Source organism: Channa argus, chromosome 23 (genome assembly GCF_033026475.1).
Source record: "Channa argus isolate prfri chromosome 23, Channa argus male v1.0, whole genome shotgun sequence".
Classification (NCBI taxonomy): Eukaryota; Metazoa; Chordata; class Actinopteri; order Anabantiformes; family Channidae; genus Channa; species Channa argus.
Genome location: NC_090219.1, coordinates 2,803,554 through 2,830,073, shown reverse-complemented (window position 1 = coordinate 2,830,073; position 26,520 = coordinate 2,803,554). Strand labels below are relative to the sequence as shown.

At 41.3% G+C, this 26,520-nt stretch overlaps 1 protein-coding gene across 3 annotated transcripts in view; it reads left to right on the top strand.

Annotated features, from left to right (window-relative positions):
* The window catches only part of LOC137108768 (fidgetin-like), a 32,982-nt gene extending 21,300 nt beyond the window's left edge, over positions 1 to 11,682 (top strand). For all 3 annotated transcript variants that reach the window (XM_067493778.1, XM_067493774.1, XM_067493775.1), the window contains exon 3: positions 5,495 to 11,682. In XM_067493778.1, coding sequence (XP_067349879.1) covers positions 5,495 to 7,767 — 2,273 coding nt within the window. In that variant the 3' untranslated portion in view covers positions 7,768 to 11,682. The remainder of the gene's footprint in view (positions 1 to 5,494) is intronic.
* The last annotated feature ends 14,838 nt before the right edge of the window (positions 11,683 to 26,520 follow it).

The window sequence follows — 26,520 nt, the reverse complement described above, 5'->3', positions numbered from 1 at the left end:
GCACAAAGGACAGTTTTGTTGTCTGTCACATGTGCTGGCAAAAGAATTGTTAACACACGTTTGTCATTTTTTTTCCCTTTGCATTTGTTGTAGTTTTGACTTTTTATGCAATTGCCGCACCAGAGAGGACCGATACAGACAAATCCAGCAACACAGGGTGTGTGTGTGTGTCACCAGCTCATGACTAATTTCATAATTAATTGCCTTTTGGAGGACCTACTCGCATTATTTGATTCTCTACTGCAGGTTGTGTGCCAATACAGCATAGCCTGTGGCTTAGTCACCATGTGCTGGACTGATTACAAGGTGGTCCAGAGGTTGTCAAACACACACTAGGCCAGTGCGCCTGAGAATACTCACACACACGCACAGTCACACACACCTATACATATAAAACAATAGCTACATACAGAGCATAATCAGGTTTTTCATAGGCAGTGCTTCAGAGGTTAAAAGATGCCCTCCGGTGTATTTGATAAGGATTTGAATAACTGTGTGGTTAGATTTCCCCGGTGGTGTGCGAAAACAGGTCTCTTATTGATGAAGTTGTCACATTTTCCTTTTTTAAAAAGACAAGATGGTTTGTTTCTGAGGGATGTTCAGTGTCTGTATATGTTAGGAAAACACATTTGTATGCCTCAGATTGTGTGTGTGCGGGCATGTCTGCATCGACATGTGTGCCGGCATCTCTTTCCCCGCACAGCTTAATTATGACGTTACCAAAATGGGCAGTTTGCTCTGACACCCTGCTTGCCGAATCACACAGCGGACAGACTTAAAAGAGCTCATTAGCTCTCTCTAAAGAGCTGTTTACTGCACATACACAAATGCGCAGTAATAGGCAGCTCTGTTGATGCAGATGGACGCCGAGTGTAATGAGAATGATTAGGCTTCACTATGTGGAGGCTGGAGAAGGACAGAGAAGAAGAAAAAAGAACACACACGCACTGGCAGACTTGATGCTTCAGAAGGTGGAGAAGATTTCTGTTGGATGTTGTTTCAGCTGAATGCACGATCTGGCTCCCTCCCTCTGTCGCTGCAACACAAACACACATTTTACAGCATGTGTCCATCCAAATGCTTTGCAAATTTGCCCCCAGTCCTTTAAAAACCCTTCCTTCAAAGACTGAGGACATAAAGAAGACCAAATCCAGCAAGGTGCTCTAAGAACACTGTTAAAGTTCTGTACATGAAAGGCTGGACTCTAATTAGACAGTCTTCAAACATCAGCACAAAACTGATATATTGTGTAAGTGACATCGTGTGATCTGAGAGTAGCAGGATTTCACCAGTGGCAGTATTTTTGTATCTCTGGCTTATGTGTCAAAGCTGAGCAGATGTTTCCAGCAGCTACATTGAGAAAATGTATCTTAACTTAAATAACACCAGTCTGCTGGAGTTTTCATGTTTATTTGATAATGATACAAGTTTGTTTAGTCTGATCTCATGTTTTACAGTGAACCCTGGAAGTTGGGTGGCATTGTTTGATGTTTTAAACAATTTGGATTTAGTCTTATCAATAATTAGCAATTGGTGCCATTGGAAACTTGTGTTATGCAATTTATAATTCATATACAATTACTGCTTCTTGCCATTAATTTTATAAGAGATGTACTTCATAACTTCAGTTAAGCTTAAAAAGTTAGTGACTGTTAACATTGCAATATATAATGACATTTTTATTAATATTGAAAGATTTTTTATTTTTATTTTTGAAAGAATATATATATATATATAAATATATATACTTTTTTTTCACTTATACAACACATTCAAGGACTTTTGAATGACTTTCAAGGGCTTTCAAAAGGAAGTAATGTAGTAAGTCAAATTACCTTGAACATTTTTCTCGGTCATCCCCCACCCATCCTGCACCACTACATTAAGCGACTCCGCTTTTGCTCGTTGCCCTTGGTTTACATCACATTGAATTAGAGGCCTACACCCTGAATGATACCAAAGTCCTCCAGCTCTTCCATATGTTTCGGAAAAGGATCAGCAAGTTCAAAGCGCTCAGTTCAAAGCATCTGTCCTCATTTGAATAACGTGGAGTAATCGCTATTACCTTATTTAAATAGTGCAAGTTATCATTTGGCCTTCATTTGCATTGCTGGGGTAATCACTGCTTCTCTGCATTAACCTCATTATAGAGGAGATGAAAGCCCTGATGGAGCCTGACACACTCTTTTATATATGTTATCTTTATTAATGATGGAATTAGAAAGATTCATGTTTCTTTAAATGGAGGACATATTGGAGTTTGATAGAGTGTTAAAGTATGTGGAAGGAAGAGTGTTTTATTTTGACAAATGTATTCTCTTGTTGTTCTGCTCCTTTTCCTTCCCTATCTTCCTCCACAGCTGGCATTCTCTCCTCCTCCTCAGCTCTCTCTCTATGTCCTCTGTCCTCACTACTTTTAATTTCATTCTTCATCTACTTCTCTGTCCCTGCACTGCAAAGTTGACCTCAGAGGCTTTGCCATGTGTCTCTCACTTTACATTGTTAAATTATGTAGTAATGCTAATGTAGAAACAAGATTCATGTGCTCTGCTAAGCAACATTGTTTCTCTGGTCACACATTGAACACGTACTACCATGTCCTACACATTTGAAGACTAAAGAACACTCCAATCAACTCTGAAAAGATTGATGCAAGAACATTTTAAAGTCACAATAAATTCATCATAAAGAAATGGAAGGAATGTGGCACAGGTTAAAATACGTATGTAATACATGAATGTACACATTTCAGAAGATGATGGGACAAGCTCTACACACAGCAACTATTACCTTGGTTTTTTACCACTCATGGCATCTAATCTGATGGTCAAAAAGCTCTTTTTTTCAATCTCATCAGAACAACAAACCTTCTTTTACTTGACTTCAGGGTCTGAGAGTTAAACTGACCTTTTCTCTCTGTGCCACTTTCCCATAAACCTTTTACAGGTGAAGAATCTGGGCAACAGTTGTTGTTTGTACAGTCCATCTCATCTTAGCTGCAGAAACCTGGAACTCCTTCAGGGGAGGTGAAAATCTCCAAGGGGGTGATTACTTTATGTAATGGAAAGAAATTGAGCACTTCTTCCACCATTGTCTTCAGAAAACAAAGCTTTGTGCAACCAAAATAAAAGGCACCTGCAGTAAAAATGTTTGATTTTCGACTTTTTTACATGTTCTTACATGATGTTTTTTAGGATTATTTCATATTTATGTTTTCATGGCTTTAAGGATACATTTTAAAACCAAATGTGCCTTCTAGTCATTAGCCTTACAGAGGAAATAACCAACTGCTTCTTCTTGCAATTTACTTCATACAAACTAATGCTTTGAAAGTTTGTTATCAAAGGTTTTGAGCCCTTTCGAATCAGGTCTATTATTACTGAAACCACTGGTTACACTGCTGAATAAAATTGGTCAATGCTCAATGTCTTAATAGACATGATAGGGCAATGCACTTACTGTAATTTGGTTGATATGGAGTTGTTGAACTTGAGCATATATTTGGAAAAAGCTCACAACAGCATAAAAGTATTTAGAAATCATTCTGCTGTAGAAGAATCATTGTGAAATCTGTATTTGGACTAAAGCCTAATTTTCTCTTCTTTTGTCTGTTTTTCCTTACCTTGAAATACAACCCTTTTATTGCACTCTTTCCACCTAATAAATTCTCAATTGTAAAGGAGCCTCCCAGCTAATATACAACTTCCCTCAGCTCGGCTCTTTGTTTGAGGCGTTTCCTGCCTCCTTATACTGGGAGGATGACAGGCTCGCCAGCCCCTGCTAGACTCCCCTCGGCTAAAATGTTGTAAATTAACACAATTAGCAGATCGCCATTCTGCTAATTAGCCACTGGCGTATACCGAGAGATGGCTAGAAAGTGAGAGAGAATCAGAGAGGAAATAGGAGTCTGGGGATACCCCCTCCCTCTTTGTGTTGTTACCAAACAAACACAAGGCCTTGGAAAAAAGAGCAAGTGAGTGTGAATGTGTTTGTGCCTGCACACTTTTTTTTATTTCGTCTGTTTGCAGTTGCATAAATGGATGGGAGGAAGGGAAGATTTGTCTCTCTGTGAATGGATTATATTTTGTATGCCTGCTTTACTCACACAAGCACAAAAACACACACATAAACCAATTCTAAAGCAGGCTTTGCTCGCCAGACCCCCAACTGTGGATCTCTACATCCAAGCGCTGCCAGTCAATAAGTCGGGGGAAGCAGCCTAAATGACACCAATATTATCCCTTATTTGTGTGCGCTAAGTCAAATCAAACAGGGTTCAATCTGCGGTGCGGCTGCTGTGATTACGCCCCGTCCAGCCTTTGATAGCACCACAGCTTTGATAGTGAGACAACGATGGAGTCGCTGTGTGACTGTCAGTGTTTGCAGATGGCATTGGCTGGGATTAAAGGAAACAGTGGCTCTCCAGCCTCCTGAGGCAATAAAGGGGAGAGCCAGGTGAGTGTGTCTGAGATGAGATGGAGCAAGGAAGGAGGGAGGAGGGGGTGGGGTGGGCGAAGCAAGCACAGAGGGAGTAAATAAAAGGAGGGGTGGCCGCGAAGAAAGAGCAGGCAAAGGGAATGAAAAGAAGAGAGATATATCGAGATATATATGGATTCAGAATAAAAGGAGGTGAAGAGAAATAAAAAAGAAGGATCTAGCAGGAGGGAAGGTGGAAAATGGATGACAAACAAAAAGCAAAGAGTAGAGAGTGAGAAGGAAGACAAGGTGGCAGGGAGGCATGAACAAGAGAGGCAGCCAGAAAGGTAAAGAGCACAGTGGAGATAGAGGAGGTCAAGGTGGAGCTGTGCAGACAGGAACTAAGCTTGAGACACAATGTGTTGTAATTCATAGCTTGCTACAGCTCCTCTGTGCGTGTCTGTGTTTGTCCGTCTGGGTCAGTGGATGTGAGGTTGTGTGTGTGCATGTGCGCATCAGCACGCCTGAGTGCAGGCAGAGATAGTTTTTTTTTTTTTTTTAACGGCTGTGTGTCTGAGCATGGGTTTGTGTGTTTCGTGTGTGTGTGTTCGATGAAAGCACTATGAGCAGAGGGGGGTGGAAGTGTGTGTGTGTGTGTGTTGCTTTGTGGTACACTGTGCAGCACATTTTCAAACCCATCTCCAGCCACCTCAGATGAGCCAGGGATTATAGAGTGACCCTCAATGCCTCTGTCTTATTGGTCTGGCCAGGGTGCATTAGGCGGCCGTAACCAGCCATCCCACCATCCCTCTATACTGCACTATGCTTGCAGACACATCTGTTCTCCTTATGATCTGATGAAATTAACAATTCATCTGTAGTTGGACACGAAACCGTCTCTTGATACGATAATGGGACCAATAAAAATAGTGTGCAGAGCATATAAGCCTCTAGAATATCACCTTTTTATTTCGCCCCCCTGCATTTCTGGCATCTTGAAGGTGTTCTCATGCAATTATTCCCTTAGTATTTTACCAAGTCAACTTATTCATGTCATTGTCTTTGTTTTTTCCCTCAGGCTTAAAGATGCAGTGGACCCCCGAGCACAGCCAGTGGGCCGAACAGCATTTTGACATCTCCTCCACAACGCGCTCACCAGCCCACAAGGCGGAGGCCTACCGGGCGGTAGGCCACCCGCAGCGTTCTGCCACCTACCAGTACGCATGGGCCAATGATGACATTTCGGCCCTCACTGCCTCCAACCTGCTCAAGAAGTATGCTGAAAAGTATTCTGGTATTTTGGAGATGCCATCGTATTCTGAAGCTCCCGGAGTCCCAGCAGTGATGAATGGACGGAAAGGAGAATCAGAACCCTGGCAGGATGGTGTATACTCAATGAGCTGCATCCCAGAGGGGGTTTCGGTCAGGAAAGGAGGGGTGGCGGCGGCATCAGAGGTGGTTGCAGGCATGTGCAGCTCCCCAGGCCTGGCTTCCAGCACCCTGAGTGAGCCAAGTTACTCCAGCAGCAGCTGTGGGAGCCACACTGCCACTGCCCTCCACACCTCCTCCATGTCCTCTCAGGAATATGGCCCTGCGTACAGCGGCTCCTACTTGCACAGTAGTTACAGCTCCCAGTCTGCCCCTGCCCCAGCTCTTCCCTCCCCACTGCACAGCTCTGGGCTCCTGCAACCACCCCCTCCACCGCCCTCTCACCCCACTTTAGTCCCAGCTTACAACGGAGGCTCGCCCAACTTGTCTAGTTATAATTACCCCCCAGCAGGCTACCCAGCTCAGAGCACAGTTGGGCCAGGATACAGCCCTGGGGGTGCACCCCCTCCCTCCTCATACCTGCCCTCAGGCATTGCTGCACCTACACCACTTCCCCCCTCTTCTGCTTTACCCGGATACCCGTACCAGAGCCACAACCTTACCCCAATTGCACCCACCCCTCTCAATAGTAGCTCCTCTAACTCACTGAAGAGGAAAGCCTTCTACATGACAGGCCAAGGAGAGATAGACTCCTCTTATGGTAATTTTGGCTATGGGCAGGCTCGGAACTCGGCTGAGAGTCCCATGTACAGGGTAGCAGACAGCAGCAGTGCAAATGGAGGCTCCAACAGCACTGGGGGTGGTTTTGACAGGAGTGCTGAGAAGTCGTCTTTACCTTTTAATCCTCAGAAGCAGTCCACAATGCCATCAGAACAGCAGCAGAGGAAGTACAGCAGCCAGGCAACAGGTGGGCCACTCACTCCACCAGCCTATGTCTCTTCTACCCTGGGGGGTTCCCGTTCAGCGGACTCCCTTGCCAACTTCACTTCACCTTCCCTCAGTGAGCAAGGTGCTGATGATCATCGTCTCCACCTTGCCCACTCCGCACCAGGGCCTACCTCCTCCTCATCCACTTCCTCCTCCCGACCAGCTGAAGACCAGCTAAAAACAAGTGACCCTCACCTTCTGGACATGGTTACCTCTGAAATCGTTCAGCAGGGCCCCCCAGTGGATTGGAGTGACATTGCAGGTCTAGAACTGGCCAAGGCCATGCTGAAGGAGGAGGTCCTGTGGCCCATTCTTCGCCCAGACATGTTTAGCAGTTTGGGACCAGCTCCACGTTGCGTGTTGCTGTTTGGCCCCAGGGGTAGTGGCAGGACGTTGCTGGGTCGTTGCCTTGCCAGCCAGCTTGGAGCACCGTTCCTTCAGCTCAGCGGTTCCACGTTGGCCACCAAGTGGCTAGCAGATGGAGAAAAAATAATCCGTGCATCCTTCCTGGTTGCACGCTGCCGGCAACCCTCGGTACTCTTCATTAGTGAGGTTGACATGCTGCTGTCAGCCCACCTCAGCGAAGAAAGTCCCATAAATCGGCTGAAAGGGGAGCTACTAGCCCAGTTAGACTCGCTTCTCATAGGCTCTGGCGATGATTGCAGCAACCAGGTCTTGGTAGTTTGTTCCACAAGTAGGCCGCAGGACATGGATGAAGGGTTGCGACGGTACTTTGCTCGGAGAGTTCTGGTGCCCCTGCCAGATTCTGCAGCTAGACACCAGATTGTGAACCAGCTCCTGGCCCAGGCTCAGCACAAATACTGCATAAGCGATGAGGAGCTGGCGCTGCTGGTCCAGCGCACTGAAGGTTTCTCTGGACTGGATTTGGCCAGGTTCTGCCAAGAGGCCCTTGTAGGTCTGTTACACGTCTCGGCACAGGGCATGGACATGACAGGTATGATGCCCAGGGGACAGATCAGACCTCTTACCTACCAGGACTTTGAGAGTGTCTTTTGTAAATTCCAAGCCAGTATATCGCAGAAAGAGATTGACACATACACTGAGTGGAACAAAATGTTTGGCTGCAGCCAGTGAAAAGATAGATTCCGCCCTTGAGAAAAAGAGGCATCCACAATTCCTCCCCTCAGGGCAGAAGCATTGTGTTGGAGGAAAGGCACACAGAAGGGCACCAAGTTCTCCCAAGCAGGGTTTAGATGCACCAAGAGACCTGGTTTGATGAGTTGACTGACAGTTTTGCAGTTAACGAGCAGGAGTTTTCATTTGAATGCTTGACAGTCCAGAAATGTCAGCCGTTGTTTACACATTGCAAGTTGACTTCAGAAGAGAGATGCCCCAGTGTCTCTGTATATATCGTTACATTCTTGTTCTGAGATTAAGTTTGGCTATCCAAGTGCCTGAAGTGGTGCTTTCCGATTTCCTTTCTTTCCTGATTTGCCTCCCAATCTACATTCATGGCATGAGCTGATAATTATTAAGAGCTTTAAAACTTCAGCAGTGAGTCTGAAAAACCGAGATTGACAGTCACCTTTGCTGGTGGTCAGTCATTTATTGTCTTGCTAAGAGCAGTAATCCATCAGGGCGGCAGTAGTCTGGGCCCTGAGTCACGCTCATCTCTTCTGATCCTGTGTCTGCAAAACAAACGTAACAAACAAAACTCAGGAAAGCGTTTGTGAATTGTACAGTACCTCAAGATATCTTGATGAAAAGCACTAAGACCTGAGTAGGGAATCTAAGGCGGTTTCTGTCTAGCGAAGCAGTATTAGGTGTACCTTAACTGGCTAGGATAAATAGCAAAGAGGTGACAATGAATGTACAAGATATGTTCTGGATTGATGGAACATAATCAAAAGTGAGAATAAAACCATTATTTCTTTCCTTTTTTTTCAGTCAACAGGTATTTTAGTTACCTGTTTCTATTTGACCAATACTGAAGCTTGTTTCCGTCACTCTTAAAAAAAATTGAAAACAGTGTTGCCCATCTTTGTAGTGTGGGAATTTCAGTGGATGGGCAGGCGTTGGGGTGGTTGAGAGTTGTATATTTAATAACACAACCATAATCAACATTGTTTATATCATGTGATCTAGGCTGTATGGTCACGCTGCATGGATGCTGCATCAGTTTGTCAGCTAACCTCTGCGCAAAATATGTCAAACATACTGTTTAACAAGGGAGGGGTATCTTCTGACGTGGAGGAACGCAATGCAACAAACATCTCCAAATGACTTGCAGTCAAGGAATAGTTGGACCATTTAGAAAGTACAGTATCTTGCCTAGAGTTAGATGAGAAGATCCCTGCCACTCCTTTGTCTAGATGGTAAATAACAGGCTGCAGGTTGTAGCTTTATATTGAGTGGAACTAATCTATATAAGAGAGTGGCGTCAACCTTCTCATCCAACTCTCAGTAGTAACGTAAATAGAAGTACTTCAAAAAACGTCAAGTCAAATCTTTGTCAGACTCTTAATTGAAAGCATATTGCTGGTTATTGCCCTTTTTTTTTTACTATTTCCAAATATTCACTCACAGAGAAAAAAACAACAATAAATTGCCTCTACTCCACATAATGTTCATCATTCTTGATGAACCTGATTTTGCCTTTTTGCCTGTGCCATAATGTTCCTTTGTAGTTCTAAAACACATCAGTGAAACGCAGCTAAACCCCGGCAGACACTGTGTGACCTTCATAATCACGGCCGACGTGCAGGAGGAGAATGAATTGAATGGAGCTGTGTATGACTGGAAGATAAACACACCATGCATTTGTTTTCCAGTTCTGTAGATCACAGCAGCATGTATGTCAGTCAGCCACAACATTACAACCACAGGAGTGCAGTTTAGCAGCGTGTGTCGCTGATGTCTTTTTAATAATTTATGGACAACAACTTGGGTCTGTGGAACAGACAAATAAGCAAAATCGGCGTTTAGATCGACACAAATTATGGAGGTAAAAGTTAATGCTTGAAATGTTTGACTTAATGTAATATGCTTAATTCGGCTTTGTTGAACAAAAGTTTGCTTAAAGGAAATCTGGTTTTAGTAAGTAAACTAGCATCATGGGAACCAATTCTAGATGTTGATATCTAGTTTTTATGTCGCACGTATAATTTGTTATAATAAGTGTGGGAGGTAGAAAATCAAGATGAAAATCAAGGGGTCCAAAGTTTATTTGATAATAGTAAGTTTTAATGACTGACATCTCTATAATGCAGCAGTATTATAGTCATGGTGTTGTGGTATTGTCCAACAGGGGCATATACAAAGCTAGTGACTATTTTAGTAAAGCTGCAATCAGAACATTAATTTTAATCCCAATATATTTAATTTATAGTGACTGCCACAGACCCATGTCAGTAAATTTTCCCTTCTGTAACTGTATAGTCCGTTTTATTTTTCACTATATTTACACAGATGTCATGAAGCACATTATTCAAGTGCATTGGATTCCGTTTTACTAAAAAGCTTTGTAACATGAGTGGGGAATTCTGGCACTAGTCTTACAGTCCTTCATCCCTGAAGGTTATCTGTTGCCCATTGTATTGCATTGGAATGTATTATTGTCTCTTCTTGTCACTGTAAGAAGCTCTCCTTTAGCTCTGCTCTTGTGGCCTGGAGGTACTTAGATTTTTGTGCTCTAGAGCATTTTTGTGTGTAAAATTGATTTGATGAAATGTCTCAATGCCATCGGCAGTGCTCGCTTTGTTTAGTCTGTCTGGTATTTATCCTGGGGGAGGTTTCTCTTTAGCTGATCTGATCAGATTTACACATTTATTCTACATTGTACTTTATTTTCCAAAACAATATGTTGGAGGGACATACATGTATGTGTAGACCCGCTTTGTGTGGCTATCTCTTGTTTGGGCACCATAGATCCAGCTCCTTATGTGGTGGTGGTGGGGGTAAAGTTCTGCTGAGCATCAGCAAAACTGACGGAAAGGAAAGACAGCCAGGCAGTATGGAGGCAGCACAAGGGGAAAGCAGAGTGGTCCGTCAGAAAAACCACCCTCAAAACATTCTGGACCAGAATTCCTTCTGTCAGCAAATCCTCTGGAGAGAGAGTCCCTTTAGACACAGAAACCTACTAATGTACTCTAGAGCACACACAACAACAGCACAGGCCTTCTGTCTTTACTCCGTTCTTCACAGCCGACAAACAAATGACTTAAAACACACCGGTCAATGCTCCTCTTGCTTTTATTATGTTCCGTGCTTTCTTTTGTGTTTGTTTTTTCCTACACAGTGTTTAAATCTAGCTTTTTGTTTTTTGGGAAACCTTTCTTTAAATGGACTTTGAATGGTTCAGTTCTTCTTTAAAGCATTTCTACCTCATGGCTACAAAACATATTTGATTTACATCTTTCCAAATGTCAGACATTTGTGAAAAATGCATTGAAAAATAAAAAAAAGAAGTGGAGAGAATAACATCATGAAATTTTGCGCAGTCTACCTCAGATGACTGTCCGTAAAACATTGAGCTGATGGTGCAACCGCAGGCTGCAGCATAGTCTAGTGTGTGTGTGTGTGTGTGTGTGTGTGTGTGTCTGTCACTGTGTGTCAGATCTTAGCTATGGGCAAAACACACACACACCTGACAACACTGACGTCAAACACACACTCACAAGCAATTTGTGAGGTGGGGTCAACATAAAGGTGACCTGGAAATGTATAATCCAATACATTTGCTTTAATCTTTTGTGAACTACTGTGGTTGTGCGCGTGTGAATGTGTATATACGTGGGCACACTTTTTTTTTTAAATTTAGTGTGTTGAATTTTATAAATTGTTAGTATATATAACACACTTGCACAACTTTAAATGAAAAGAGTGTAACGTGTTTCTGTTGTACATACCTATACATACAATACAAATGCACCACTTGTTTATATGTGTGAATATGTTGCCATACTTGCAGTCAACTTAAATGTATTTTCATGTAATCTGAGGTACAAGCAGCAACAAACGATTCATTAAAGACATTTTCTTGGGAGATTATATTGTGTTCATGTTGGGATTTTTTTATGTCACTGGTCATATTAATGCTCTAGGGGATGCATAGAAAAAATATTAATAACAGAATTTATTTATCAGTAGAATGGCAAAATAAATATATTGTCCTGCCAAGAAATAGTCCAGCTGAAAAATCGCCTTAATGAGCCTTGAGTTAGTCACCCTTGTGTGCAATTATAAAATCATCCGTGTTGCGCAGGAAGCCAGTGCTGTCGCTTCTCTCATTAAAATGTAACAATTCATTTCTCTTGCTGTGGTAAGAGTGGCAAGACCAAAACATTAAAGCATTAATTATCTTTCTCTATTACAAAGAATTTGGATTATGTGAGTACTCCTATTGGAAATGATGTGCATTTTCCTGCTACATTTCCAAGGTATCATTATATAGCCGGTGGTGAGGTGTGGGAAGCTGCTGTATAGCCTCTATAATTATCTGTGAAAACTCAAAACGCTCAAAAAGGTTAGAGTGCATCGGGTGCTGCTGTTTTCTTTATATTTCTATTCTGAAACATGCTGTAGCCATGATCAGAAATAATTTATAATACATGTTTTTCTGTCTTTTTTTTTTAGAGGAATTCCATCATATGTAACACTGTTAAACTTAGAGCCCGGAAGATTGATAATTTTACTCACCTTTTTTTTTAAATTTAATTTATACTGTAGCAAGCTGGTGTGTAAAATAAAAAAAAAAAAACTGCAGTTGGTCTTGATTTGAGTCAGCAGGGAGAGTGATACAGGAAATATTATTGACAATCTGACCTGCAGGGTTTTATCCAAATTGGGGTGCAGCAGCCAGACTTTCATGGAAGGTCTTCAGCTTTATACATAATTTAAAGGTTTACATGCTTTCATATAATATAACATGTGAGATGAGGTTTGTATGTGTGTGTGTGCAAACCTCCAGGTTATCTACCGCAACACCACTGTAAAGGGTCCTCATTCTATAAGCTTTGCCTCACACCTCTGCTCACTCTGTGCACGACAATTAAAATACACTAAGTGATCATTTTCCTTAAGTAGTCTTAAATGTGCAATCTATTCAAATATGAGAGGAAATTGCCCACAGCTCGCAAAAAAATACAGAGGTGGTTGAACAGGGGGGTAAATCTGGAATAAATTATGCAAATAACACAAAGTATTTTACCACTTGAAAGCCTAATTTTCCTATAATCAGCACACTGTCACCTAATATTTTTTTCCCACCTCTTATTAAAAGTGACTGTTCTTTTGCCGATCATCAGATGCCTCTATCTGTCACTGCTCTGTGAAATGACTGCAGCCTGCCAGGCTAAATGCTAAAGCATTTTGCTGGAGCTTTTAGATGATGGTTACATTCCCACACAAGTAATTATGCATTGGAGAGTCCAGAAATAAGGTTTAATTATACAGTAATCGTCTGTGATGGACACTAGGAAGTGGTGAGTAGCACCAGACTGCAATCCATCAATGACAAACCTCTGGCCAGTTTTAATTCCTCCTCATTTGCATCCTAACCTCCACACCAAGTTGCGCAAACGCTGTTAAATGTTAATAGGACCTGTCTAGCGACTCAAAATGAACATTTAAGCTATTTTTTGTCACTTTTCTCTCCCCCCCCTCCTTGCTTCACACCACCACTCACTCTTATCTCTTCCCCTCTTTCTGTTTCATCATCTCCTCTCTTCATCTAGCTACCTCTCCAACTCACTCCCTTCTTTCTTTCCTTTTCCAAAGCCATCGTCTTCACGCCACCCTCTCCTTTCCTGTCATGCTTCCTCCAATCTTGCACTTGGCATGGGCCTCTCCTCCCTCCCTTCCCTCCTCGCGGGCCTTGCCGTGGAGGAGGAACAGAGCGGTCACCGATGCACTAATTGGGAGCAACACTTACAGTTTTATCTCCCCCCACCACTAATAGCGTTCTGCACTGAAGCAACTCACCTTAGGATGAGGAATGGATGGATGAGTTGGAAGGTAGGAGGTGGTGGAGAGGGAGGTGGGGGCTGGTCGAGGCCTTGAATGAGAAATTCCTCCATACAGATGGCAGCACAGAGTCAGTGTGAGATTGGGCCCTCAAGCCATCATGGTTAATCCATATCCCGCAGGACCTTAGACTCAATTCCCTGCTTCATTAATTGAAAACGATGGCCTTTTTTTCGGAGTGAGTGAATAAAACAAGAAGCCATTTATAAAAAAAAGCATTTTGTCTGGTTTTGTTCCTGAAGTAGCTGCAATCTCATTATGTCTCTGTGCTGCATTTCAAAATGTGCTATCATCTTTGTCTTGATTGTCTCATAGCGTCGGGAGAGATAAATACACACGCTGCTTTGCTGTGCTGATGCCAGGACTGTTTTTCAGTGAATCATTTGAAGTCTTATCAGCCTTTATGGAAATAAAGCCTTTGCTTAATAAACTGTTCCACAGGCTTTGGGAGAGTAGCACATAAACACCTTTTTTCTCCCGACAACGCCATCATTAGCGCATCTTGTTCAATGCTTTACACATAATTGGAATCAACATCTATTGTTCGTGTTCTTGACCTTCCACTTGTTTTCCAGCAGACACTCAGAAACATTGTATTACTGCTGAGAGGGAATCTTAACTAGGAGAACACATGCTAAGTGTCTTTGCTTTCTTTTATCAGGGGCACATTGCTTCACTTTGAATATAACTTGAAAACCTATACCTTTCTGATTTCATTATAAAAACCCATGTATTCTAACATACAATTGGAATTAATCATATTGTCTACTTTTTATCACATGTTGACATATGACGACAGTATGGGAAATACACCCATGCAGTATAGTGGAATCTATAACTGATATTTGTAACTCAGATTTAAGGTAAACTACAAAATACAATAGTGAAAATGTAAAATACTAGATGCAACTCCAATATTCAAACTGGTAAGTAAAGCTGCAATAATCAATAATAATATATTACCAATGAAAATAATGATTAGGGGGGGCTGGTGGATCAGTGGGAGAGAATTGGGTTGGCAAGCAGAAGGCAGCAAGTTAAAATCCCACCCCACCGGGTGTGGCCCCACCCAGCCACCAAAGGCAACCTTGGTGCCATACCCAAGCCCAGACAAAAAAAAAAATGGGAGGGTTTCAGAACATGATCCGCTGTGACAAGCCCTGAACCCCCATACTCATACCTCACAGTGAGTGTAACAGTAGCACAAACTGTTCAGATTTTATGTGGTCAGTCAGTTATCAGTTATTAGAACCACAGATATGGGTTTATACAATTCCACTCATCCTTCTAATGGGCTCAATAACCTATTATCTATCAATTATCTTTTATTAATAAGACAGATTTAAACACAAAACAATTTAGATATGTTTTGGCCGCAAACCTACCCGGTTTTGTTTAAGGATAGCTCATAGTATCAAAAGAAAAGCAGCAAAGTGTAAGAAGTTAGCTGTTTTGTTGCTTTCACTTTACTCTTGTTAAATGTATCCAAATTAAATCAAAGACCAGAACTAATATGAAATTTCCAAAACGCTGTTAAGATGGAAAAAGTATATTGGCTTAACCATTTGCAGATGTATAGAGATCCTGTGTGGTAAGAAATTCTCCCATGCAAATGGCAGTCTTCATTATGCTAATATATTATTATGTTAATAGTGTTCATCCTTAATAATGCATGATGTTGGCATATTGATAATGCATAGCATTTATTGTCATGCAAATTCACTGTTAGAAGCCTATTAATTGGACCTTATCAGAGTGTCTATATCACAGCAGAAATTTGGTAAAAATAATGTGTTTTTTTTTACTTAAACTGCTAATATCTGTGAAATAAATAAAGTGTAACAAAATACTATAATAATTCAGCCCTGGTGATTCTTTAGATTTAAAAGCTGGTTTTTACCAGTCCAGCTCTGCTCTTACGAGGCTCCTGAGCCACCATCAAGATTCAAAGGCGCCAAAAAATCAGATCCATATGATCGCACAGCCCCCTCGCTAACAGGGGAGTCAGACGTGAGTCATCCTTACTCTGATACCCCCCTCCCTTGCGAGAAAAACTTTAAACAAGCCCTTTCCAGCATCACAGGAGGGTACCTTCAGAAACACTCTGGCTTTTTTTGTGTTGTCAGATTGCCGGTGCTTGTGGAGTGTTCACAGGCACTTGGGGACGGGCTGTCGCGTTAGCCGTGAGTGGCAGACCGACCAACTGACAGCCAGCAAGTTTGTCTCCCGAGGATTCCTACTGAGGAGGTGTCGCCGAGTGAACTATCAGGGACTGTGATGTGCATTAGGCTGTGCAAGAGACCTCCACATAGACAGGTTTTTTAGTGGGTGGGTATGTGGTGGGGGGGGGGGGGGGGGGGGGGGGGGGTGACAATATGAGAGATTCATTAGCAGTCTACTTTTTTTTTAGATCATTACTCATCAAAGCCTTTCATTTTCCAGACAGTGATGGACAGGTTTAAATAAGTCAATTTTGGCTTCTCTGATTGATTTCATCACAGCGCACACTGCACCAACACCATCATTTGATCGTCATCTCATATTTTCCCTTACAGCAGGGAAAATCCCTCGCTGATGCACTTAGTTTGTTTTCTCCACAGTGTAGGTTGTTGAAGGTGTAGTTTCCTATGTGATTTTCTCTGCCATAATGCCACATTGTGTATAACTGTGATGGATACATCCAATTAGTAGCTGGTCAGGCTGTTAGCTTAGCTTAGAACACAATCTTAGACATACAAACACACACATATCACACATGTTGCAGATGTACAAACGCACACATGCAGGGAGAGAAAGAATGCACACAGAAAATGCACACAACCACTTGCTTTTTCCACCTGAGTACCCTTGGTGGAGATGGGGGATGGGAGACCGGGTATTGTGGCAGCAGCAGCAGCAGTGGCAATGGTGGTGGTGGCAATTTCACCCAATCATGTGTGCTGGGAATGACTTCATTAGGAGGTCCTGCAGAAGTCCAGTGCCTGGGAATTGCATTTGTGTCGGCGATTGGAGGGAGCAATGGAGCTGAGGCAGATGCACGAATGAGAACTGAATCCCTCTTTTATCTGGCGTGTGATGGAGAGATCCAAATCAACAGCTGTCAGTCAGGTGGGCCCCAGGGTGAAGGCCTCTGGTGGTCGGGAAGGATGGGGCCAGAGGGTGGGATAGAAAAGGGAGATCTGGTGGAAGACTGAAGGTGGGGGTAAAGGTTGTCGAGGACGGTGCCTGACGAATGAGGTGAGTGTCAACCCTGAATTCCTCCACAGGTTTATCACATCATCTCCTGGTTCACATAGACTGGTGAAATTAATAGAATTTGTACATCACTGTGGTGTTACACTGGGTTTTTATCATCATTATCAGAATCATTTGTAAAAATAAAATTGTGTATTTTAAATACATCAGAATCATTGCACTGAAAGTTAGGACTAAAAACTAGTGGTCAAATACATCACACATTTAAAGTGTAGGGTAAGCTACAATATGCAGCTCTTGGAAATGTAAGCTAAAGTTAACATGAGACCCAAAATAAATCCAGTATGCATAGCTAAGCCTTTTTGCTATGAATCCTATGAAATTACAATAACTAAGAATTTACAAAACCTGCCAGTCAAGGAGAAATAATTGGTGTAAAGGGTGAGGCTCATTTAAAAACTGTTAGAAGGGACTCTCGCTACACTGCTGATGGTGTTGTTCATAGAGTCTATATAAGCCCACATTGAGATCAATTTAGGAGCATATTTAAATAATAATAATAATAAATTCAGGAAAAACTTTTGTATTGTAGCTTTAATATCTTTTCCTTATTTTTTCATATACAACCCCATTTGAAAAAAAGATGGGACTATTGTATGTGTAAAATGTAAATAAAAACAGAATGCAATGATTTGCAAATCTCCTTAACCCATTATATTTGCAATAGTACTTGAAATTTGATGGCAGTAACACATATCAAAAAAGTTGAAACCGGGTGATGTTTACTATTATGTAGCATCCCCTCTTCTATTAACAACTGTCTGCAAACAGACAGGAGAGGAATGTTGTCCCATTCTTGTCTGATGCAGGATTCTAGTTGCTCAACAATCCTGGGTCTTTGTTGACAGATCTTTCATTTTAAGATGCGCCAAATGTTTTCTATTGGTGAAAGCTATTTGGACTGCAGGCATGTCAGTTCAGCATCCGGACTCTTCTCCTGCAAGCCATGCAGTTGTGATGGATGCAGTATGTGGTTTAGCATTGTCTTTCTGAAATATGGGAGGCCTTCCCTGAAAGAGACATGTCTAGATGGGAACATATCTCGCTCTAAAACCTCTGTACCTATGTACTGTTTAACATTGATGGTGCCTTTCCAGATGTGTGGACTGACCGTGCCGGAGGCACTAATGAGCCATCAGAGATCTAGAATTTTGAACTGTCTGATCATAACAAGCTGAATGGTTCCTCTCCTCTTTAGTCTGCAAGACATGGCGTCCATGGTTTCCAAAAAGAATTTAAAAATTTGATTCATCTGTCTACAGAACAGTTTTCCATTTTGCCTCAGCCCATTTTAAATGAGCTTTGGCCCAGAGAACACGGCAGCATTTCTGAATCATGTTCACATATGGCTTCTTCTTTGCATGATACAGCTTTAACTTACATTTGTGAAATGCACAGTGAACTGTGTTCACAGATTTCTGGAAGTTTTCCGGAGTCCTTGCAGTGATGTCCAGTAAAGAATCATGCCTGATTTTGATGCGTGCCGCCCAAGGGCCAGAAGATCATGTGCAACCAGTTTTGACCTTCGGCCTTGTCCCTTTTGCACAAAGATTTGCCCTGATTGTCTGAATGTTGTGATGATATTATATACTGTGGATGGTGGGACACAGTTTGTCACAGATTGGTAAACCTCTGCCATCTTCAAATGCAAGATGCTCTGCCTCTCTGAAATGCTCCTTTTATACCTAGTCATGTTACTGGCCTGTTGCCACTTTACCTAATTAGTTGTCAAATGCTCCTCCATTTGTTTTTCATTTGCAGCAATTACTTTTACAGCCTTTTTGTTGCCCCTGTCCCAACTACTTTGAGATGTGTTGCTGCCATTAAATTCAAAATAAGTGAAATATCTAATTTTCAACATATTATATGTTGTTTATGTTATATTGTGAATAAAATGTGGGCTGATGAGTTTTGCAAATCATTGCATTCTGTTTTATTTATGTTTTACACATTTCCCATTTTTTAAAAAAATGGTGTTGTATTATTATTACATAAAAATATTATTTTAAATTAAATCTATTGAAATCTATCCAAAGACATGCATGTTACGTTAATTAGTGTCTCTTAATTGCCAGTTGGTGTGAATGGTTGTCTGTCTGTGTATGTCTTTCGTGTTGGTCCAGAGATTGACTGGAGACCTGTCTGGGGTCCAATAAAAGCTGAGATAGGTTACAACCCACCACAACCCTACACTGAAAAAGTAGTAACAGATAATGGATGGATGGAGGGTTTGGTCAGCTTTGAATCCTGAATTGTTTAACTTTGTCTTTCTTACTTTTAACTAAGGCAACTAGGCAACCTTTTAAAATTACAAATCGTAGCTAACTTACTGTATTTGACTAGATCTGTGTACATCTGCAGAGCTTTTAAAATGCAAAGTAACTAATCTGCCTAGACCAGACTGTCCTCAAAAACTGAAAGGCCTTGTAAGAAGGAGCCTAGTGAGGGAGGCCACTATGACAACTATGACTTCTCTGAAGGAGTTTGTCAGAGTCCCTTTGGGGTACTCACCCAATAGCAGGTTCTTTGGTCCGATGAGACCAAAGTTGAGCTTTTCAATCATCAGAATCATCACTACGGTGATGCTTAGTGTTAGCAGCATCATGGAGTGGAAGTGCTTCTCTGCAGCAGGTCCTGGAAGCCTTGTAAAGGTGGAGGATAAAAAAAATGCAGCAAAATACAGGAGATGATTTGCCCAAGCATACAGCCAAAGCGTCACTGAAATGGTTTGAAAACAGTGTTATCGCTGTGGAGTGGACCTCAATCTGATGGAGAATTTGAGGCTATTCACTCTCAATCCCCATGTAACCTGACAGCACTTAAGTTATTTTGAAAGGAAGAATGGAAAGAAAAGGGAAATAAAAAATGAAATGCCAAACTAAATAGACCATGATTGAATGCTGTAACAAAAAAAAAAGACAACTTCCAAGAGGTTGAATATTATTTATAGACAATGTCTTTCCACAGGATCTCTTATTTCAGTCGTGTAGCCTGTCTTCTTCATTACTGTAATAAGTAGAGTATTATGTAAATTGTACATTTCCCATAGTCAAATCCCTGTAATATACCTAAACATCCCCCGCTACTGCCAACTTTTGCACAGAGATGAGGAGGAGGAGAGTAGATGCAGAGAGGCAGAGGTGTGTGTGTGTGTGTGTGTGTGTGTGTGTGTGTGTGTGTTTGAGCACCACGAAGGTCACTCCAGATTGAGAAGTTTGTCAAAATGTGATGACATCAGCAGTCTGTAAACTGTTATTGGCTCTCACTGAGTGCTGGCTACATCCAAACTGCCTGAAATTACAAAAACACACACATAGACACACACACAACCTCAAACTGGCTGCCACCGCTCTGCCAGAAATGATTGTCTCAGAGGTTTCTTTTTTCTTCTCCTATCTCCCCTTGTTCACCCATGCCTTTCCTCCTTCACCACCACCAACTCCTGTCCCCATCCCCCACTGTCTTTCTGCTTCACTCTTATATGTTCACACTGTAAAAGGCAGGCTGCCAGACATGTGTAAGCTTCTAGGAAGGCAGAGGAGGAGGAAGAGGAGGGGACGAGCTCGATCTGGATATAATGACATTAAACATGGTTTTTATGCTCAATAAAAGGCCTATATTATGATTGATCCAAGAGCACAAAACACTTTATCTAGACACAAATGGAATCGTCTGTCACTGAGTCTATTGAGTCATCAATATCCGCTGTAGTTATTCCTCTTTTTTCCCCCTCATGGATCGTTTACAGTGAGTAATCATCTGTCTGGTCGCTGCCATCTCAGGGGTTTGATCGGATAGCGCTTTTGTACACTGGCAGAAACCTGCCTGACAATCCAACTAGCCACTCACTGAAGATTGAGAGGGCCCTATTATGTCGGCTGCCTGTGTCCATATCAGAAGGCTTTTCTTCTCCCTCTTTTCGCCTCTACATAACACACAGTGGTAAATAAATCACAGACTCGACTCGGTGTATCGATCGAACCCGCTCCGAGCTCCTTTTTTTTCCCCGGTGTTTGCTCATTCTTCTCTGCAGGATGAATTGTTGCTTTGTGTATTGAGGAGGGCGAGATTGTCAAAACACAGAGGGGTCAAAACAAAAAACAGGAGACTAAGAGAGAAGGAACACGCTTCGACTGCATGACCCAATGTGATGCTGCATAGTTAGCCTCCATTAGGCTCCATATTAATCGAAATCATTTCAATTAGTGGCAGCGTTTGCATTTGTGTTCCTGGAGGCGAGGCCTATGTCCTGCTGGGAGTACTCTATTGGTGCCATTGTCTCAGGCAAGATCAATTAGTAACAGAGAAGTAACTGAAACCATCATGAATACTTATTTAACCAAGGCATGCATACAGCTCAGTTAAGCAAAGCCAGAAAAATACAAGGTCCAAGATTTACTGTTTCACAGGACAGTCATGCAACATTGGGACCAGCGAATTTATTAAAAATTACTAGTAATTGAGGAATGTATTTAAATTGATCTTCATCATCGTTCAAATCTGCTGGGCAACAGAAGAGATAAAGGCGAAAGGTAGAGAAAAGGGGCCCTACATGTTCCCGGAGCAATTATGCAGTAAAGCAACAGTATTTTTTTTTTGACAAACTCCTAACAGTGACCTTAGTGCACTAGATTCACTCACACAGAGTGGTACAGGGGTGGCAGTGCACAATGAAAAAGCTGATAAATAAAAAAAAATACTTTATTTCCTTTTGATTTCACTGGCAATTTGCTTGGTGGCGAATGGAGATATGTTCACAAAAGACTAGTGCCATTGTCAATAAATGCTTGTTGGCAAAATAAAATTGATTATTAAACAATTTACAAAGCAATGTAAAAAAATAGGGGTCACTAAAAAGCATGGCCCCACCGCATCACCAGCTATCAATATACTGGTGTCACTAAGAGATTTTCAACCTGCTTACTATGGCTTAATTTAGAGAGATGCTTTGAAACATCACACAGCCTTTTCAATGTTAAAAATTCGAGCCAAAAGATTTTCAGTTCAGATGATGCCAAATTTTTACTCATGCCACAAAGGTTGTAGTCTTGGACAAGCTGAAGCAGCAACCTACTTTTATATCAGGAGGACAGAGTGCGGTTTAAATGCACTTATATACATGTACTCTCCCAAACAAGTTAAAAGTGGTTGAAATCAACCTTTAACTTTTTGCAAGAATTCAAATTCCTGTACTTCCCAAATATGTGAAACTTTTACTTTTAAGAAGCTATGCCTTATTTTTTCATTCACCAGGGGGTGTAGAGAAGCTTTGAACAAACTCAAGCTCTGAAACACTCATTATCACTCCTTGCCCCCAGATACCAATGGGGGCAATGCTTGACCACGTCAAGCATTTTTTGTAATAATTTCACTGCTACTATCCAAATTACAAACAAGAAATTCTGTCATCCTCAAACTGAGCACTTCATTTTGCGTACATTTGTTTTGCATCCTACTGAAGTTTCAATATACTTCTTGACTTTCATAGAAAAGAGTTCTTGAAAAGTCTTACTTATTAGCTTTGTTGTGCAGTTGATACTTGTCTGTGGACAAGACCCTGATGTCACACTTTAACTATATTAGGACAACTGGGGAGGAAATAGGTGTAACACTGCGTGGCTGTGGTATATACTGGAAGTGCACAGGAAGAGTCTAAATATTGACTTACTTCTTTGTCTTCTTTGTCAATTGTCTTCTGGATGCTGAAGCCTAACATGTGCATCTTGGTAACTTCCAGCTTCCAAACTTGTGTCGGGTATGCTACTAAATGATAAAATGAATATAACAATTAAAAGGAACATGGAAAATTGACTTTATTGCAGAAATAAATAAATAGGTGTTTTCATCCTCACCTCTCATCTGACTCCTTCACCTCTGATGGATTTAGTTCAGACTCACCTAGCTGTGCACCAGCATCTTGCAGAAGCCGTGTTTCTCTGAAGATGAAATATCTGTTCCATCATGAATTATTCATTGCTACAGTTTGCGTGGAAACATATATAGTCTCCGTAACATATAGTAGAATATAGGTAGACACAAATATTGTGTCTTTCACATTAAGAAACAGTTTCAAAGCCTGTGCAAATTATTCTCACTATCAACAACTTTTGAAAGAAGACACTCTAACAGGGAAACTGAGCCAATTAGACACAAGCTCTATCATTTTCTAGGTGATACAATGAACACAGCTCCAGTCTCTTTCTAAACATAAACTACTCAAATATACACTAAACATACCAACAGGAAAAGAGAATAAGTACATTATAAAATTCTTCAGGTCTGTTCTTTGAGACTCTTATGCAGAAAGGGCGGTTATGCCTTAAACTTGGATTTAACAAAACCGCCTTATGGTCACCAAAACTAAACTAAGCTTACTGGAAAGTTCTCTTTTGTTTATTTGCTGTCTCTGTGATGAATAACACCTTCTCTTTGGGATGCTGTCAGATGAACCATCATCCATGTCTGGCTGCAGGTACCACAGTATTGTGGTGTGATAGTACTTCATCAAAGAGACACCACACCCTGTCTCATTGTCATTTCATGATCAGATAAGCTCCAAGGCTAATAAGATCTCTTTTTATGGCTGTTTTTTATTTAACAAACTTCCCCTGATTGGCTTCCATTAGCCGTCACATTTGCACATTAGAATTACATAATGACAACATTATCGCCAATATCAGCTCTAGTTAATTAGTGTTAACTCAAAGTAGCTCCAGCAGATCAACTTTGGCAAATGTGTGAAGCCAGAGTTTTTTTCTTTTTCTTTTTTTCAGGAGTCTCACAATTAAACTTTCATTCTAACTTTGTCAAACCAATAAATGTTATTTATTTGAAGCTTCTCAAGTTAATAGTTCTGCATTGGGACCTTTAATATTTTAGGAATATAACATTAAAAACTGTGTAGATTAGCTCTGTTTGGTCTTTAATATCTTGAAGAGTGACTGATTTATAACTTGATTCCTAAGGTTTTAGTTTGTTTAGAAATGGCATTATTTTCTTCTACTTTCCTTATAATAAATTGTGCTGCTTCTAGTCAGATGACATAATCAGGAATATTTTTTTATACCTCAGATGATGTCATCTATAGGGACTTTTTCATCTTAGATGCAAAAAGATGGCAGTAGGCATTCAAAAGGATTCACTGTCGATAAGGGGAATAAATACTGAATTCATATTTGATAAAATGGTATCAATTCCCAACCCTGGTAATAATACAGTGCCTGAACATCTGCGAAGGGGTTAAGTAAGGGATGTTCCTAAGGCAGAAAACGTCCTGCGACTGGCAATCAGCACTAATAAGATCTATCTTCTCTTAAAAGACTCAGTCAAAAGCCCCAAATCCATTCTGAACACCATCAAAAGGGGGAGAGGAGAAGGAGCCATGTGCTGTGATGTTTTCATGTCTCTCCTTCTCTCTCTCTTTCTGCCTCATTCTATCTTTCTTTCCACCTCCACTTCATTATCATTCCCAGGTTATCCCAGCAGCCAAGTGAATCTGGAGCACAAATGAAATAAGGGAGAATTAAGCAGCCTGTGCAAAGTGAAGCCTTTCCAAATCTCAGCACAGATGAAAGGTGGACCTGCTCATACATGAGCACACACACTTAAACACGTGCTCACATGTGTCCACAACACCTATGTCTGCTCCCCCCCTCCCCCACCCCCAACACACACACACACACACACACACACACACTTTAGATGTGTGTTTTGTAGCAGATCTACGTCTGTAGATTTGTGGATGTCAATGAGTGTTTGTTGGGAGTGTTTGTCCTCACCTTGCTTCTGGGCCTTGTGCCAAGCACAACTTTCTGCAGTCCTTGGCCAAGGCAATACAATGGCGCTTAACGTAGCCCACCACCCTCCCAGCATATTATATCAGCTGGGGAAAAAAACTTGTTCAAAGACAGGACAAAGAAGTGTGCATTATACAGTATGCTACAGGAACATATAGAGGTACAGTACACACACACACACACACACACACACACACACACACAAACATGCACTTATATTAAACATGTGAATTTAGTCCAATGTGCTCAAATGCTAATGATGTTCTCTATAAGTGGAAAGTGGAGGATATAGTGTATTTTTCTGTATATGACGTGAAGGACATAGCAGAAGTTTGACATTGAAATGTTTCAGCAGAATGTGAAAATGTGACTTTCCCTCCACTGACCTAAGTTTGGTTCCCAGCTGATACGACTGGTGCAGGTTCTCCACCAGGACCAAAGGTTTTCCAAACATATGTTTGCTGTCTGAAACTAACGAGGTTAAACATTTCAACAATTTTAAAGCTGCAGTGTTGAACTTTTTTCAAACCTTTTTTAGTAGAAATATGTTTTTTCTCCTAATGTTGTGAAAGCCTCCTGTGATCCAGACTCTCACAAGCCCAGACATACTCACAAATCTGAGTGAGAGTTGCCCTTCTAACCAATCAGAGGGGGACAATTATTTCTGCTTGATAAGGTTTATAGCTTCTGTTGTGTTGTAATTTTGTTAAAACTGATGTGTATGGGTTTGAAGTCAATTGCTACCACTAGCCTGATTTCCAAAAGTTACATTTTGTAGCTTTAAATCTTGGCTATTGTATCGATCTTTATCAACAACGCCATTTTCTGGCATTTTTAATGATCTAACGGATGGTTTTACATTTACAATAATACACAAACTGTTAAAACTGTTAAACAATTACTATCATCAAATGGGTAAATGGTCTGCACTAATATAGCGCTTTTCTACCTGTTGGCGCTCAAATCACTTTACACTGCTTCTTATTCACCCATTTGCACTCAAAATCACACACACACTCATACACTGATAGGGAACTGCTATGCAGCTGACCAACACTCAGAGGAAGCAACTAAGTTGGGGTTCAGTGTCTTGCTCACGGACACTTTGATAATGTGATTGGAGGATCAAACCAACAACTGCGGGACAACTGGACGACTGCTCTATGTTCCTGCACCACAGTCGCCCCCAAAGTCCTTAAAGTTCCTGAAATCCCAATTTGTAGCGATATATTTTAAGATTTATTGTATTGCTTTATGAGACAGAATATGAGGTAATCTTTAAAGAGCATTTTAGTGTCTTTCAGCTTTTTTTTCTTTTTCTGTTTTTCTACTTTTGTTTCACTCTCACCAATCTCTCCAGTGTCGTTTGCATCTGTAGCGGGCAGTAGAAAAGGCTGTGAAAAACAAATTCTAGATACTAACCAGTAAACGCAGTGGAGCTTATACAGTACTGTAATAACATCAACAACATGTAGTTTTTAGGTTTGGTTTAATTTCCTTTCTACAAAACAGGAACTTGCTAAAAGCTACAATATGCAACTCAATCTAGCACTAGCAATAATTTAAAATCAATCCACTCTGCTCCACCCAGGCCGCCCTCTCCCTGCTCTGCTACACATTGCCTGCTAGTTAAATAAATAAATACTTACAATAAATAAGAATCTTCAAATATTACTAATCAGACATCAGTCAAGTTGAAATTCTCTGACTGGGTGAGCCTCACTCAGAAACTTTAGAAATGAGTATCCCTGCAGAGCTGCCCATGCTGCTCAATGAGCTTGGGTCACAGGAAGCTTTGATAGCAACCCTTCTC